The sequence below is a fragment of the Caretta caretta genome, chromosome 5 (genome assembly GCF_965140235.1).
Source record: "Caretta caretta isolate rCarCar2 chromosome 5, rCarCar1.hap1, whole genome shotgun sequence".
Taxonomy (NCBI): domain Eukaryota; kingdom Metazoa; phylum Chordata; order Testudines; family Cheloniidae; genus Caretta; species Caretta caretta.
In genome coordinates, this window is record NC_134210.1 from 100,661,851 (window position 1) to 100,680,537 (window position 18,687).

The following is an 18,687-nucleotide window of genomic DNA, read 5'->3' on the forward strand; positions in this document are numbered from 1 at the left end:
GATCTGGCACCTGTCATGAACACTAAAATCGTTGTTTTTAAAAAAAACTAAATAGTTTCCTCCATCAATTTAATGGAAGAGATCACATTCATATTGCACTGAAAATATGGAAAATTGTTGAAAAAAGTTACTGTGTATGTGTTGACATTTCTCCAAAATAAATCCCTGCTTATGTTTGTGACAACCTCCATCCTGACATTAGTGTTTTGAGCTGGGAACCTCTGACCTGAAAGCATGACTTTTTATTGCTTGAGCTGAAGAATCGGGATCTCTAGCTGAAAGTTATGAGAGACCCATATCCTCTGTGGATCTGGCACAGAGTGGAACACGTGCACTGATTAATTGGTTACAAGTGCACACCTACTGTGGGGTTTGGTAAGTGATGCTAGTGAAGATACTAGATTAACAGAAGTCTCCTGGAGACAGAAGTCTTCTGTTTTAACTTGGGGATGGGTACAACATGGGCAGCAACAGAACACTGCATGGGCAATGAAAGGAAGCATGTATTTCCACCTGGACTTAAGGAACTCGGTCTGAATTCTCAGTGCTTGAAGTCTGCTGAGCTTGTTGCTCAAAATGTCAATTGTGATGGTGGTTATAGTGCTCTGATGTTTGCATCACAAGGAAGTGACATGAAGCTACCCACTCAGCTGAGAGGTATGTCAAGTACCAGCTGTTGAACGGTAATAATTTTTGGTTACTATTTAGATCAATCAGAGAGAAGTGAAAGGCTTCATATTCCATTGCCTAACAGGAAATCATCCCTTTTTTCCCACCTTTGCAAAATAAGCTGATTTTTGGGGTGGGGTTTGCTCAGAGGGCATATTGAAATGTAATTTCAATTACTTTAATATCTTTAGTTGTGGCAGCAGCTTGATTTTATTTTATTTTTTAGTGTGTAACTTTTTTTTTTTTTCCCTCCCCTGATCTTCTTTGAAGACGGCATGTGTTCTATCTTCAGCACCATTTAAACAACAAACTTCCTCTTCCAAATGTACGGTTGACATCTGTGGACAGCAGTGATGGAACTTTGAATAATTCACACCCCAGTACAGCAGTCAGTCATGTGACTCATGCCATGGATGTTGATGGTTTAAATGATTCAGGCAAACAAGGCTATACTCAAGTAATCAAACGCCTGAAGCGTGCCCCTATACAGGACTCTCTTGGCTTGGAAATGGAATACAGGTTCATTGATAACATTTTAGCAACTTGCAGAGATGTAGAGCAGGCCAGGTTTGCTACTGCATACAGGAAATGGCTAGTTACTTTTCTAGGTCCATGAAGGAAGTTTACAACCTTCAGGGTTCCTCTTTTAGTGCAATATTCTCTTATCAAACACGTGCATGTCATGGTTGCAAGTGTTGGCTACCCATGTGCTTCTCACCTTTCTTTGTGGTCAGTGCTAAAATTCATATACAAAGTAATATTTCATTTTATTTATTAAAAAAAAATCTGGCATAGCTTTTTATTAAACAAATGTAGTTTGCTTTTTTTCTTTAATCCTTTTTTAAAAAATTAACAATTTATATTTTTACTTGTGGCATCTTCATATCATACCATTGTCCTACTTAAACTTTTTTTTTATTTTAACATGGACTACGAATAGGGTCCTACCAAATTCACGCCCATGAAAAATGCGTCACACACCATGAAATCTGATCTCTTGTGTGCTTTTACCCTATACTATACAGATTTCACGGAGGACACCAGCGTTTCTCAAATTGGGGGTCCTGACTCAAAAGGGAGTTGCAGGGGAGTCCCAAGGTTATTTTAGGATGATCACGGTATTGCCACCCTTACTTCTGTGCTGCCTTCAGAGCTGGGCAGCTGGAGAGTGGTGGGTCTTGGCCGGGCGCCCAGCTCTGAAGGCAGCAGCCTGCCAACAGCAGTGCAGAAGGGTGGCAACACCATACCATGCCATCCTTTCTTCTGCACTGCTGCCTTCGGAGCTGGGCTCCTAGTCAGCAGCCACCGCGCTCCAGCTGCTCAGCTCTGAAGGCAGCACCGCTGCCAGCAGCAGCGCAGAAGTAAGGGTAGCAGTACCGCAGACCCCCCTACAATAACCTTGCGGTCCCCTCCCTGCAACTCCTTTTTGGGTCGGACCCCTACAATTACAACACCCCGTGAAATTTCAGATTTAAACAGTTGAAGTCATGAAATTTATGATTTTTAAAATCCTATGACTGAAAGTGACCAAAATGAACCATGAATTTGTTAGGGCCCTAACTATGAACAATGGGGCTTTTGTTTTTTAAAGTTTAAAATTTTGATCCAAATGGAATGTCTGGAAAACAAATAGGTGGATTTTTCATTGTAACATGAACCACCTTCCAAATTATTCTTCTCTACCACAGTGAATGCTGGTAATGACTCTTAACCAAAGCCGGTGGAGTCAGGTTTTTCAATAAGAATTATTACTTCTGAATTGCTGTCTATCTGTCAAAGATCAGGCTGCAGTGTTTCTGCCTTCAGTTCCCCTTTTCATTATTTGTAAGGGCGAATATTACTACAGTACTGGAATTGTGCTTTTTGCTATTGTCTGTGGTCTTTTATTTGCCTCACACATCTGTTGTACGTGGTTGATATCAAAGCCTACTAAATTTACCTTGTCAAGTCAGATACCCACTGGAGGAGGCAGGAAAATGAACCATGTTTCTCACACACAGTGAAGAAGTATGGTTAAAGCTAAGTGTGCAGGATTTATTAGCAAAGTTTTTTCACTTATGTCATACTTTTTATTTTTTACCTCAATAAGCCAGAGTTAGAAACACTATTTAAATTTCTGAATGTATTATGTACACTACAGAGTCCCACAAAGCCCACTAAATCACACTTTAAAAAGTATAGAAAAACTAAGAACATACGAATATCTTAGATGATGGGATAAAAAGGAGTTATGCTGACAGTTTTAGTACTGTTTAAAATGTGCAGGGTCTCTTCCCCTCCATGCTTGTGCATTGCTTCCTCCCACAAAGCAGGGCATCAATTTCATTTTTCTTCTCTGTCAGAGCACCTTTTCCCATTCAACCCCTCAAGTGTATGTGTGCTGGAAGGACAATTTAAACAGTTTCAGGGTAGTTTTGATCCTGACTTTCCTTTTGGCTACCAATGCAGCTATGTATAAATACTTGTACTGGCATTTTCTCAGAACTTTACTCTACATGACGGACTTCTGTACCAGTGTAGCTACATCAGTGTAATCTTGCCAGTGCAAAGCCCTCGCATAGAAGCATATGCCAGTGTAAAGTGAACCTTTGCACTAAGGCAACTTTTTACCCCCTGTTTCAAACAGAGCAGACTAGTTAAGAGGATCCATAGCTTCAGGAGAGATCCTTTGCCACAAACCCTGTGTTTGTTTGTCTTGCCTTGCATCAAGTGCTTCCCCAACATGCTGCTGCTCTTGCTGCTCAAAGAATACTATGAGCAGTAGAAAAGCACTGGGAATATACAGGATTCCTGTGGTCCCATGTCCCTTTTGAGTCTCCCATTGTTGGAGTTACTCTTGCATGTCAAAGGGGAAATAGACCCCTTGTATGGTATGTTTGGCTTTAGCGATGTGATTGAATTTAATGACCTTCTGAGAAAAGGTCAACCAATATGGTCATTCAGGAAACAGCAAGCATTGTTTAAACAAGGTCTCTAAATTTAAACTCCTCCTGTATTTTTAAACTCTGCAGAGATTGCTGCCTCCTATGACTTGGAGCTTCTGTTCATAGCTACTCTGTGGCTACAATAAGTTCATAGAGACACTTGGTGACTGCTGGGTGCCCAGAAAGTGTGACACTGCCTACCCCTGTAGTTTATTACAGATTATATTGTCAATCCTAAAATTACATTTAAAGTCCTTAATTTTATCTCTTTCAGTTTTATCTTTTCACAGATTACCTGTTTAATAGAAAGGTATTGAAGGAGGGTGAAAAGTAAGGAGAATTTGTGCCTTGTGAAGTAGAAATTTATTATCGGGGAGAATGCAGTCTTCTGCTTGTACCATAGTGTAAGATTTGAGGGGGCGGGGGAGAGACTATCAAGTGTGGGTGATAGAACATAAGTTGAAATCCATTATAAATTTATGTTGGACTGAAGTCTCAGTTAGCTCCCTAGAGCTATATAGTGGAAATATTCTGATCTTGAATTTGACAGCCCTTCCATCATCATAAACACTTAAGGTCAAACTCTGTCCTTTGATACTTGTGTGCAACTCCTTTTTGATGTCACTGGGAATTATGCAAATGTGTATGAAGACAGAATTTGGTCCTTATAGAACTATATGCATTTTCACACCTTAAAGGTGCTCCAATAGGTCTTGGAGTAAAGTGTTGTTGTTTTTTTGTTGTGGTGGGTTTTTTTTAAAAGTTTTAAAGGGATACTGTCAACTGAAATTGTAGATTTTTTTTTTAACTTTTTTTTCAGAAAGTGTAAGTCTGATGAAAATATTTCCATGATTGCTTTAAAATTCCAAAGAAAACAATTACATTAGTAAACAAAATAACCATTTCCTGCAGGTTTGCATTACACAAACCTTGCAGTATTGAGGACCCAATGTTGGGTTGGTGGGTGGGGAAACTATAGGCAAAAGTGAAATTGACTTCAATGAGTTGCATTTTTTCCAAGTTGAGAGAAATCTAAAAACTAAACCAACAGTATCACAGTGAAAAGAAAATACATTTTTAAAACTTCTTTTCATCTTGAAAACCTAGGGTGGTGGTAAAAACATAGAAAAAGGAAATATATTCACTTTAAAAATATTTGTTTAAGATGTCAGTGCCCCTTAGCCTTTTGTCTGAAGTGGTTAAAGTAATTCCTTGGGAGTATATTTTCAAATTTAGAATTTTGTGATGTCTTGTAACCATGAACTTTCACAAACATGACCACTTAATTTAGTTTGACTGGTTTCCCTAAAGTCCTAATTGGGGGAAGGAGGAATACAATAAATAGCAGTAAAAATTATTAGACTTCAGGCCATTGGTGATTAACATACATAAAAGTTACTGAGCACAGCTCTTCAGTATTAAGTAACACTGTATTCGGCATTTACTGTGTCATAGGTCAGAACATTCTAACTCAATAATTTAATGAGGGTTTTGCTTGGTGAAACACCTGACTGCAGCCATGCAGCACCAAACACTTACCCTTTAAAAGAATCATAAGAATGAGTAATACAGAGATAAATCCGGCTTTATCCAGCAGTAAACTGTCAGTGTCCTTTTTAAGTTTCAGTAACTGTTAATTCTGTCCTTTATTGTATTATATGGCATTTACATTGGTACAAATCTTTTTCGTGCACTGACTCAGTCTTATAGCAACATCTTTGCACTGAAGATGAATTGAAGGCTTTGAGAAATGAATGTCATTTGGAACTCTAAAAGTGGTTAATTTCATTTTCAATCAAGTCAAAATGAACAATCACATTTTTAAATGATGTGTAGTGTTCTCTGCTGTAATGTGCATTACCTAGTATTGCATCAGCAATTGTTTTTTCTGGTGTAATCAGTAGGGCAAAACATATTGATGACTGACTGTAGTGATGGATGACTACAGTGCTTGGCTGAATGCTTATAATCTTAGAAATATTTTCATTGTTTTAATAGGGGACAATTGAATTTTCAGTCCAATGAGTAATTTATGACTAGTTATATAGCTACCTTATATAGCACTGGTTTATAAAATAAAAGAGCATAGTGAAGAATTAACAGTAAGAAAGTTTGGATTCTGTTTTTTCAACTGAAACTAGCTAAAGCATTTCAGTGTTTTGTGTTAGAAATTTATGCATAGGAGTACTTTTTCACTCTTTACCTTAAAGTAAGTCATTCAATGAATCTTTAAACAGTACTGTATAATCTTGACAACCAGAATCAAAGGGTCTTGAAGAGGCCTTGTCTAGACAATCAAATCCAGCAATCAAATCTCTTAAGAATGTGTATTTTAAAAATGAACAAAGTACAGCAATTGTCAGATAATTTAACATTTGGGTTGCAGGGATTTCATGATCAAACTTCTGGACAAGGCCTTTTTTTCCCTTATAAGCCTGTAGTGCTGCTTCCACATTACAGAAGTGATCCTGAGCTCTTTGGTCCTTTATACTATAATTTAAAAAATAAACTGTCAGACTCACATCATCTACAGCAGTGGTTTTCAAACTTTTTGTATCGGTGACCCTTTTTACACAGCAAGCCTCGGGGTGTGACACCCCCCCCTTATAAATTAAGAATAGGGGTGGGGGGTAATTTAATTTATTGAGGGCTCAGGATTCTCAGCCTCATGGAGCTGACAGCTCAGGATCCCCATATAACCACTTTGCAACCCTCTGTGGGGTCACGACCCCCAGTTTGAGAACCCCTGTTCTACAGAGACCTTGAGATCAATGGAGTGAAAGGCAGATGTGACTAGCATGTTTGCTATTTTCCCCTTTATTTGAGGTTCTTTCCTTACAACTTAGTCTTATCAGAAGAAAACCCCCATCATTTTCAAATGCTCTTAAAATGCAGTTTAGTAACAAAACAAGGCCATTGTATTCTCTACAGTGGTTTTCCTTCTCTTTCCCATTGTGCTCAGAGAATGGTTCATTCTGAACTGCTTGTCCCTTTTTCCCCAACTAACAAAGAATGTAAGGAAGCTATGGGGAGGTGGCCTCATTTAACATAAGGATAACTTTGACTACCTCCCAAAATGCTCTGATAGTGCCCTTAAGTGGTGTTCATCAGGCTCATTCAGAAGCTCAGGCTAAACCCAGATCCTCATTTCAGAGGTGAAAAGCAAAAGCTTTATCTGTTAGGTTATTTAGTTTCCCTTAAGAGTTTTGGGGGCTTTTTTTGGTTGTTTGTTTGTTTTTTTTTTAGCTAAACAAATCTAGAGAAAATAGAATAACTCAAGTAGTTTTGAAAGTTGGAAAACTATATAATTTGCATAGACTCTCATCAACTATTTCCTCTGACAGAGCACTGTATTGCAGTCAAATGGAAGAAACTAGTGCTTCCAAGAAAATTCTTTGTAGTCAGTTTATGCTTTCAAAATGTTACTACGGTCAGTGATTATAAACCTGATATTTCCTTTTGGCTTTTACTTAGTGTGTAACGTTATTTCTCAGGGCATAGATTATTTTTGTGAATTAGGGCACATTTTTACAGTTTATAGTCAATGGTTAATAAAAAGCATAAGCGATAAACGTAGAACTAGCTCTTAACACTTTCAGTCTAGAATAGTATTGTATATAGTCACTAGCTAAAACTGTAGCTAGGTACCTGCTTTAGGCCTGCCTTTCCCATTTGCCCCCAATATTCACTTTCTGTACACAAACTTTACTCTGTATCTTAACTTGCTGTAGTGATTTATCAGGAAACTGTGGGCCTGATCCTGAAAGTTGCTGGGTACCTCTTGTGTAGCTCCCAAGTGCACTCATGTCCCATTGATGTGAACGGGAGTTGAAGGCACTCAGCACCTCACAGGGCCAGGCTTTAGAAAACCAGGGTAAATGTGTCTATTTTGTATCTGTTGACATATATATTTTGACTTTTCTAAACCCCGCTTTGACTCTGAACACTAGAATCAAACCTGTTTTGTGAGGCAAAAGATTTTTATTTATCAGTTAGACATTGTATGTTTATGTACCTTACAGCTTGACTAAAGAGCAGAACTCTTTACAGAAAACTGTTTGTTCAAGCATTTTTATCTGTACTGTATGGAACCTGCTCATAATCCTAGTAAATAGATGGTTTAAAAAAAAAAAACACTAACATATCTGTATATTGTGCACATTGAATTTTCTGAATGAATAGGATTAAAGTGAGGCAAGGTAGGTTTTCTTGGAAGACTGTTAACCGTTCACATGAGATGTGAATGTTAGTGCCTAGATACTGCGGATTGGTTTCCTATACAGACGCATTATGAATAGATAAATATATAGTATAGATTCTCATTGTCTAGTATTTCAAGTGTCATAAGTGACATAAAATATCAGAAGAAAAAGTGTTTCTTACAAGGCAAAAAATACATATTGCGACCATTCCCATTTGTCTAGGTTTTTACTTTGTGAAGTGGCTACATTTAATGCAGTGTTCCCATTTTGTAACAGTGTGCTTGGGAATGTTGAAAAATGAGAGATGGTTTTAGGTAACAATGGAATCTGTGGTACTGCAGATATGTAGGTCAGTATTGTAGTACCTGTGTGAACTGCTGTATAATTTTATAAAGCAAAGCGATCACTTTGATCTCACAAAATTTTAACCTAATTAGGAGAGAGAGATAGCCATAAAAGTGAATTTTTTTCCGTCATATCATTAGAAAAAATACTGTTCTTTTATGTAAGCAACTTTTAGCCAAAAGATTGCATTTTATCAGAAACTTTCATATTTGTTGGATATACAACTATCATTGTCTTAAATACTCTGCACATTGATTGTTTGGTGCAGATAAATTAGATTAAAAATAAGGTTGATGGCACTAGGAATACATGGTGACAAAACAGTTTAAATAGTATGATGGTGGGAATAAAACAATGCACATAAATTGTTAGTGTTACACAGAATAATAAATGTAAAAAAGTAATTTTTCCTCCAGCGCTTACCTTTTTATTACAAGATAAATTCCTTTAAGAGAATACCACTGTAGATCAGTAAAGAGAGAGATTCCTTGAACACGGTCAGAAGTAAGAAGCCAGTTGTGAATAAATAATCCATGATATGTGCGCTACAGTAACTAGGAAGAGAAGACTGTTGTGCCCAGCATAAATCCCTTCTTGTAATGAAGGGCCCAACTCTCCTACATTTGGGTTATTCTTGGATAAGGTACTTGAGGCTTTGTGAATGGCAGTTCTTCCATAGGGGCTGTTTGCTGCCCTGCAGAAGAAACTGGGGGTTCCACCATGCCAGTAAATCTTCCAAGATCTCTGCCAACTTCAGGGATTGCTGAAGGTAAAGGGCATTCTCAGAGATTCCTTCTTTTGCCACTGCTGTCTCACCCATCTCACTTCCACAAGTTCCTGAACAGCACAGCTTCTACAGGAGCTGTTTATAAGGGCACTGCCAACCTTGGATGCCCTGGGAGATTGTTCCAAACTGTGAAGGCAGGGGCAAAGAGCATAAATTACTGCAGACTGGGCTCTGAGGTTTGGATGGGTGAATCTGGTGGACTTCTGGCAAGCCTCCCCCATCTGTTGACCTGGAATCCCAAAGAGCACGCCTGGAGAGCATTCCAAGAGAGGCATGTTGTGAATGAGATGCTTCAAGATCTGTGGTTACAAACTCTCTTGCATAATCCCCTCTGCTTCCTCTTGTGGAGGAAAGGCAACTAAGTAGTTACTGTGAGTGATTGAATACATCCATGAAACAGTATCTTTGGGTGCTGTACTTCTTAGTTTTTGCTATTTTCTAATGGGTGCTTTTTTTAAAAAAAACAAAACAAAACACATTGGACAAGATTTTCAAAAGTGCCGATGATTTTGGATGCCTCCATTTTTAGGTACTGAGCTTGAGAACTTCCTTTAAAAGGGCCTGGTTTTAGGAAAATGTTAAGTACCTTCTGAAAATCTTTTTGGAGCCTTCCCATCCTTGGCTGCTGAAAAGGGAGACTGGGAGGATCTGAAAGAAATTGTAAATGTGTAAGTGCAGTGTTGGTACATGTAACTTTTGGGTTCATTATTAAACTTGAGGCCTTTTTAAGGGTTCGTAATAACTGGATAAAAGCTATATTAGGCCTGATCCTGCAAAACTTCAGTCATGTGAATACGGATGGCAGGATCTGGTCCTTAATCTGTTACTGCAAATAGGACCTGTTCCTGTACCTGTTTAAAGCCAATGGCAAAACTCCCATTGACTTTAATGGTGCAGGGTTGGGCCCATACTGGAGATAAAAGATGATAAACCATTACCTGATAGTGACAGTAAAATGTTTAATGTGATGCATTATAAATGTCTCAGCTGTCTTAAGTGAATTGTTTTATGCATGATCGTAAACCAGGCTCTCATGGAAAACAGTATTGTTCCTGGTGTGGTATTTATCAGTTTGTAAAATCCTTAAGGAAAAAAATTAAGGTTGCTAGTTCTTATCGTTCTTAAAAGACAACTGGAGAGGGATTGGGGTACTGGAAGCTTCCCGTATGCAACAGCTGTAGAAGCAACTAAATTTTGTTAGTTTTTAATAGCAGAGAAAGGGTTTTTGACAATTGCCCTGGGATTGCCAAGAGGGAAAGGGGAGTAATTTGAAAATCTGAGCTAAAAACAGTAATAAGTATCTTTAGGACAGTAGTTGCTAGTTGTATCTGACATCTTGCCAAACTTCTTCTTTAGGGATACTCTGATGTCACATTCTGCTGCTAGGCATATGGTAGAGTTCACTGTGGACATCAGTGTTAAGAAACTGAAATGTGGTGTATGCATGTGTGTGAATCTTAGAGTAAGATGCAGTATGAGTCTTAAACCTAGTTTTAAGACCGTATTATTCATGGACTGCATAAAGCTTGACATCCGAGTTCAATGTTAAATGCATGCTGTGGGAAGTTGGATGTATAGAGGGTCCTGGGCATTAGATACCTTTGATTTTATCTTGGCTGCTGGGGATTTTAGCAAATGTTGATTGGCTTTAGTTTTACTGTTCTTAAAGTGCACAGTAAATATTTAATTTTATGGTGCAATAATAAACTGCACAGATGTCTTTGTACTTGTCATCTCATAATCACTCAATTAGGTAACAGTGGTGATTTTCTTTTTTAAGTGTAGCTACTTCAAGTTCATTTGAGAACTTGAATCAAACTGTAAGAATCCAGTAATGGATAATTTCTTCCACTGCGGTTAGCCCCAACACACCTTCTTCATGTGTTCTACATGTAAGAGGATCCCATTGGGTATAAATTTTAATTCCTTATAAATTCAGATCCCTTATACATTGAGCTTTGTTGTGAAGAGAAGTTGAAATTCTAAACTATGTAAAATGATGTCTGGTTAGAAACATAAGACAGTATCCGACCATTGTTTTCCAGTTCTGAACACTAAATTATATCTTGTTTTTTCTCAGCTATTTTGTATTGCATGCTAATTATATATAATTTTTTTTAAACATTATCGCAGTAGTACAAAAATATATTAAATACCACCCATGGAATTCTAACCCATCCTATGCAGATGTCTTCCAAAATTACAGGTACAATTTTAGTGGTAGTGGCTGGCAGAATGAATTTTCCACGTATTTATCTGTAGACTTGTTTTTATATGTACTAGCGAGAGAATATACTAAGCGCAGCTATAAATTATTGTATTTCTGTAGAAAATTGAAAATAGTGTAAAATTGTTTTTTGCTAAATGTTGGCGGGTTTTTAAATAAACTTTTCATCTCTTAAAAATCTGTGTTGTTTGACTACATATTTCACACTGCAGTCCAAATTCATTGTGTTCAGAGATAAACAGTCTTCCCTAATCAGTAGTAATCTAGATTGAGACTGTAAATTCTGTGATGTAGGAACCATATTTTGCCATATATCTGTAAATGGTGTCAAACAGACTTGTTTAGTTTATGTAAATAGTCTGTTTACACACAAGCAGTTTTCAAATGCAGTGTTACATATCTAGCCCAGACATAGCCTATAAACTATCCTCATGTCCAAATATCTGACAGATTGGTGAAGAACAAAGAGACTTTAGTTGTTTACTTTCAAGTTAGTATTTTTAGTTGCCATGTATGAAACTGTATATAATTAAAACAAGCACCTGTTCGCATACCCTCTTTCCGACCTGCTAGTGTTTCTTTCTTGATCTGCAACATGCCTCCTATTGAAGCCTTTGGCCTTTCTTAAATCTAAACTGTCAACTATGCTAGATTATGCCACATTCAAAAGAATTAGCACTGGGTCCATAACTCTATTTGTTTATAATCTAATGCAAATCAGTTCCCAGATACAAAACATGAAACCAGTTAATTCTTTTTAAAAATGTGCTTTGCCTCACTCAGATTAAAGATAGGGAATAATATAGAAGTATGGTGCCCTGATCCCATCTGATTGTCTTTTTATGTAACACATTCTGCTGCATAAACTTGATGAAAATACATGATAAATAGGCTTCAGATGACCCCACTATCTGAATTTCATGAAAATATTTTCAGGTGTGCATATCACTCTTTTAACATAGTAATTCTAGAAATACACATGGATTAAAACTTGGATCACTTAAACCTGGTTTTATAGGTATATGTTTACAATGCTCATCAAATTTTAATTATAATTTTGGATTTTAAAAAAAATGTCTTTTGTCTCCCAAATGGGTCACAAGTATACTGTCCTTTATGTTAAAGTGCCATTCATAGATTAGATTTAAAGATGCAATTGTATAGTTTCCAGGCCTTGGCAAATCAGGGCAGTTCAATTGCTGTTTAAATGATACTTTCATTCCAGTATGGTAACAATTATACTGATGTTACCACAATTCCTATGTGCTATTAATATTAGCAGGATACTTTGTTGGACAATCTCCTGGACTTTTTTCTTTTAAGCTATGATTTTTATTAGGCAATCCCAGTATAACAACATATATAACAGATTTTTCATAAAGATAAGCGATCACATTTTGAATTAGAAAATTACAATTCACATAACCTGAGGCCAGTAATTCTCAAATACTGATGCTTCTCTCCTCCAGTACCAATCCCTTGAATAATCATCCTTTGTTTGGTATTAAGACTGTCAAATACATACCATGTTACTATCAAAAAGTAATAGACAAATGCAAATAAATTGGATTTAAATGCAATGGATGTGGCTGTTGGTTACATCCCACATCCATGCTTTGTGATTGCTCTGTTCATTCACTCTCCCCTCATTGACTGGTCCTAATAAACGTGATGACACCTTCATTGCTACCTCGGTACAGCTACTAAGCACGTAGAAAAATGGGGTCCTGTTTATGGTGTCTAAGTTCCTGACAGGCCATTTTCCTTGCCAACAAACATTAAAGGTTAAAACTCTGTTCACCCACCAAACTTTAGCATTTTCAAATTTGATTGTAATTGACTTTATCAGCAGAGGGCTTTTTATTTTCAATTTAGTTAAAAGTGCATCTGAAAATCCAAAACTATTCCTAAGACCAACAGTTTGAGGGCTGTTCCCTTGGACTGTATTGATATCAGTCCATACCACGATGGTACCAGGCCAAACCCATATTCCTTCATTTGTGTGTGTAATAATCTATAGCAGTAAAACATGCAAAAAGCAGAAAAAAGCAAATCTGGATGATTTGAGGGATTGTAGATCCTCCAGCTTTTGGTCTCTAGTTCAAAGCCAGTGCAGGTTACCAATGATCAAAAGTAATCCACAGCAGAAAGCTGTTTTGTCCTGTGTGAAATGAGTTATGAGAGTCTTTTGTTTCGGTTGACAAGCCCATCTAAACCACCCTCACAACCTGCTTCAGCGCAGGCTGCACAAGCTAGCTGTAGCCGGAGGGCTCAGGTGTGCTTGCACAGCCTGTACTGGAGCACTTGCCACAGTGTCCTCAGTGCTATTTTTAGTGAGCTACCTAGATTACAGGTAACATGGTATATCTACATGAGCTGTCATTCACACCCCCAACTGCTGTGTGGATGTACCTGGAGTTACACTGGTTCAAACTTCCCCAATGTAGGGCTTGCAGAAACCCAGTTGTCATCCTAGTTTTAAGTTAAACCAGGTTTAAAACCTATAGACCCTTTCCTATTAATTTAAATCTGGTTTATAAATTACAGAAGCAAACTAAATCTCAGTTTAAACCTGGTTTAAACTAACAAGTCCCCAAACATTAAATTGTAGTGATTTAAAATCACACCTTTAGATAAAGTGGTGCTTTTTTGTTTGCAGACTCTGCATAGACAAGCCCACAGTTCTGGGAGCAGACTAGAGAAAACTCTGGCTCTTCAGTTGTTATGAAGATCATCTGAAAGAGGGTGTGCTGGGGAGAGGAGGGCGAGGGGCATGGCCAACAATGCTTATCACTGACTTAAAAAAAAAATAAAAAAATGAATAGACCCCACAGATCCTTTGTTTTAGGGATAAACTGGTGGCGAACTAGCTCTTATTTATTTTACAAGTTGTGGAGTGGTTGCACCTACCTGCCTACCCTTTCCAAAGCAGTTGGGTTGCTGTTTCATTTAAAACAATGCAACATGACTTTTTTTCCCCCAGACAGACAAAGTAATATCTTTTACTGGACCAACTTCTGTTGGTGAGACAGACAGGCTTTCGAGCTACACACTGCTCTTCCTCAGGTCTGGGAAAGGTACTGGGTGTGTCACAGCTAAATACAAGGTCTAACCGATAGTTTAGCATAAGTAGTTAGCACACATTCTAAGGGACTAGTCAGGGTGGCCATAGGGGGGAAAAAAGGACAGTTAGTGGGTAACAGTGTTGTAAAAAGCCACAAATCCAGTGCCTTTATTAAGACCATGATATTTAGTGTCCAGCAAAGTTATGAGTTTAAGCTCCCAGGCAGATTGCCCTTGAGGATGAGGACTGATAGAATCATAGAATATCAGGGTTGGAAGGGACCTCAGGAGGTCATCTAGTCCAACCCCCTGCTCAAAAGCAGGACCCATCCCCAATTAAATCATCCCAGCCAGGGCTTTGTCAAGCCTGACCTTAAAAACTTCTAAGGAAGGAGATTCCACCACCTCCCTAGGCAACGCATTCCAGTGTTTCACCACCCTCCTAGTGAAAAAGTTTTTCCTAATATCCAACCTAAACCTCCCCCACTGCAACTTGAGACCATTACTCCTTGTCCTGTCCTCTTCCACCACTGAGAATAGTCTAGAACCATCCTCTCTGGAACCACCTCTCAGGTAGTTGAAAGCAGCTATCAAATCCCCCCTCATTCTTCTCTTCCGCAGACTAAACAATCCCAGTTCCCTCAGCCTCTCCTCATAAGTCATGTGTTCCAGACCCCTAATCATTTTTGTTGCCCTTCGCTGGACTCTCTCCAATTTATCCACATCCTTCTTGTAGTGTGGGGCCCAAAACTGGACACAGTACTCCAGATGAGGCCTCACCAATGTCTAATAGAGGGGGACGATCACATCCCTCGATCTGCTCGCTATGCACCTACTTATACATCCCAAAATGCCATTGGCCTTCTTGGCAACAAGGGCACACTGCTCACTCATATGCAGCTTCTCGTCCACTGTCACCCCAGGTCGTTTTCCGCAGAACTGCTGCCTAGCCATTCGGTCCCTAGTCTGTAGCTGTGCATTGGGTTCTTCCATCCTAAGTGCAGGACCCTGCACTTACCTTATTGAACCTCATCAGATTTCTTTTGGCCCAATCCTCTAATTTGTCTAGGTCCCTCTGTATCCTACCCCTGCCCTCCAGCGTATCTACCACTCCTCCCAGTTTAGTATCATCCGCAAATTTGCTGAGAGTGCAATCCACACCATCCTCCAGATCATTGATGAAGATATTGAACAAAACCGGCCCCAGGACCGACCCCTGGGGCACTCCACTTGACACCGGCTGCCAACTAGACATGGAGCCATTGATCACTACCCGTTGAGCCCGACAATCTAGCCAACTTTCTACCCACCTTATAGTGCATTCATCCAGCCCATACTTCTTTAACTTGCTGACAAGAATACTGTGGGAGACAGTGTCAAAAGCTTTGCTAAAGTCAAGATACAATACATCCACTGCTTTCCCTTCATCCACAGAACCAGTAATCTCATCATAGAAGGCGATTAGATTAGTCAGGCATGACCTTCCCTTGGTGAATCCATGCTGACTGTTCCTGATCACTTTCCTCTCATGTAAGTGCCTCAGGATTGATTCTTTGAGGACCTGCTCCATGATTTTTCCGGGGACTGAAGTGAGGCTCACTGGCCTGTAGTTCCCAGGATCCTCCTTCTTCCCTTTTTTAAAGATTGGCACTACATTAGCCTTTTTCCAGTCATCCAGGACTTCCCCCATTCGCCACGAGTTTTCAAAGATAATGGCCAGTGGCTCTGCAATCACAGCCGCCAGTTCCTTTAGCACTCTCGGATGCAACTCGTCCGGCCCCATGGACTTGTGCACGTCCAGCTTTTTTAAATAGTCCCTAACCACCTCTTTCTCCACAGAGGGCTGGCCATCTATTCCCCATGTTGTGATCCCCAGCGCAGCAGTCTGGGAGCTGACCTTGTTCGTGAAGACAGAGGCAAAAAAAGCATTGAGTACATTAGCTTTTTCCACATCCTCTGTCACTACGTTGCCTCCCTCATTCAGTAAGGGGCCCACACTTTCCTTGGCTTTCTTCTTGTTGCCAACATACCTGAAGAAACCCTTCTTGTTACTCTTAACATCTCTCGCTAGCTGCAGCTCCAGGTGCGATTTGGCCCTCCTAATTTCATTCCTACATGCCCGAGCAATATTTTTATACTCTTCCCTGGTCATATGTCCAACCTTCCACTTCTTGTAAGCTTCTTTTTTATGCTTAAGAGCCGCTAGGATTTCACCGTTAAGCCAAGCTGGTCGCCTGCCATATTTACTATTCTTTCGACACATCGGGATGGTTTGTCCCTGTAACCTCAACAGGGATTCCTTGAAATACAGCCAGCTCTCCTGGACTCCTTTCCCCTTCATGTTAGTCCCCCAGGGGATCCTACCCATCCATTCCCTGAGGGAGTCGAAGTCTGCTTTCCTGAAGTCCAGGGTCTGTATCCTGCTGCTTACCTTTCTTCCCTGTGTCAGGATCCTGAACTCAACCAACTCATGGTCACTGCCTCCCAGATTCCCATCCACTTTTGCTTCCCCCACTAATTCTTCCCTGTTTGTGAGCAGCAGGTCAAGAAAAGCTCCCCCCCAGTTGGCTCCTCTAGCACTTGCACCAGGAAATTGTCCCCTATGCTTTCCAAAAGCTTCCTGGATTGTCTATGCACCGCTGTATTGCTCTCCCAGCAGATATCAGGAAAATTAAAGTCACCCATGAGAACCAGGGCATGCGATCTAGTAGCTTCCGTGAGCTGCCGGAAGAAAGCCTCATCCACCTCATCCCCCTGGTCTGATAGGTCAGATATAAAGTGATCGCTTTGTGGAAAATGTTCACCCACAGGTGAACTTTTTTCCCAAAAAACTTTTTGTTTGTGGTGAAACAAGTTGGCTGTTTCCAAGAAAGAAAATGTTATCCAGAGGTGGGGAAGGCTTATAGAATCCCACAATATCTTATTCTGTAAAGCCTCAGCCCTTGTTCAGTGTGACTGAAAATCCGACAGCTTTCAAAAGCCTTCAAGAGGAACAGATTTCTTGGTTCCAGCTCAGTTCCTGCAATCCCCATAAACACGGCCTAGTCAGCTTAGTAGTGCTTGACTTGAATGAATACAGAAATTAAAATATGCTTTCCAAACTCCCCCATCTGTAGTGGCACTCCCTTGCCACTGAAACTGCAGTGTCGCTCCAGCTGAGAAATCTGAGGGAGGCAGGTGGGTGGCAGAGGTGAGTATTTTCCTGTGGGCTAAAAGGGAAGGGAGAGCAAAACAAACAGAATATTTCCTTTTCTGTCTTGTGCAGGTCTTGCGTCTTTCTCAGTTGGCTTCACATATGGCAGGGAAAGCAGATTGCCTTCAGTTATTTTCTCTCAAATCTTAAACAACCCCTTCCTGAGGGAGAGAATGTAATTGCATCAGTGAAAGAGACACCACCTTGTGAAATACAGGAAATACAAACTTAAAGTGCTACTTTACCCAATATTCAGCTGTGCAACCTGAATTCTGCACACGCCCCCCCGGACCTCCCCTTAGGAATGGTAATAGGAACAGAGAACACCACAGCAGGGACCGGCTTCGCAAACACAGGCACTGCCAGTGGGACCGGTGACGGCATTGACTGGCGTCGAGCCTGACACCGCAGGCGGCTCCAACATCCGTTGCGGCACCGATGGCGGCAGCACCAATGGCAGCACAACCGTTAATTCATCATCGTGGGAACCCCATGATGGTGCGGCGCCGATTGCAGTCCCCGCGATACCGCTCCCCGGCACCGTCTGGCTCCGCGGCCCCGTGGTCAGGTACAGAGTACTCATCAGAGTCAGAGGCCGAGTCTTTTGTCTCCTGGCATAGCCACCACCGCTTCTGGCACCGTAGGCCAGCGAAGCAACTGGACCGGCCATCACCTGGCCACCCCAGTGGCAGGGCCTAGTCCAATGGCCCTTCTGGACCCCTTAGGCCTACCACCAAGCTCAGGGTCAGGGATCCAGGCCAGTATCGGCACCCCGTGCCCCAACATCAGCGACGTCACTGGCATGCTACACCCCTAGGGCCCCTGAGGACCTCATAAGGGACAGGGCTGCTGAGCAACCACAGGCAAGCGCAGCCCCTTCTGCAGCAATGTCGGTGACACTGGAGCCATCTCTGGTTGCAGGGAGTTCCGAGGTACCCGGCCCAACCTCCAGAGAACTGGAAGGGCAGGAAGACCCTGTCCCAGGAGCCTCTTCCTCCTCTTCGCTGGAGGAGATGGTGGCAGGCACCTCCACCACCCTACGACCAATGGACACCAAGACCCACCAGCACCTGCTTAGGAGGGTGGCCGTAAATCTTAACCTCCAGGCAGAGGAGGTTATGGAGGACTTGGATCCGATGGTGGACATCCTCACTCCCGAAGGTCCTTCTAGAGTGGCCCTGCTCCGCCTAAGGATAATTCAGAACAACACTAGGGTGCTCTGGCAAACCCCAGGCTCTATACCGCTAAAGGGATCGAGAGATGCTATTTTGTGTCAC

General features: G+C 40.7%; 1 protein-coding gene across 2 annotated transcripts in view; it reads left to right on the plus strand.

Annotated features, from left to right (window-relative positions):
- PTAR1 (protein prenyltransferase alpha subunit repeat containing 1) overlaps window positions 1-18,687 on the plus strand; it is a 180,730-nt gene that overhangs the window by 44,958 nt on the left and 117,085 nt on the right. Inside the window, exon 7 of one of the 2 annotated variants that reach the window (XM_048851821.2) lies at window positions 940-11,332. The exons of the other annotated variant lie outside the window; for it this stretch is intronic. Within the exon in view, the coding sequence (XP_048707778.2) occupies window positions 940-1,285 (346 nt within the window). The 3' untranslated portion in view covers window positions 1,286-11,332. Of the gene's footprint in view, window positions 1-939; window positions 11,333-18,687 lie in introns of those variants that run through there. 2 annotated transcript variants of the gene reach the window in all.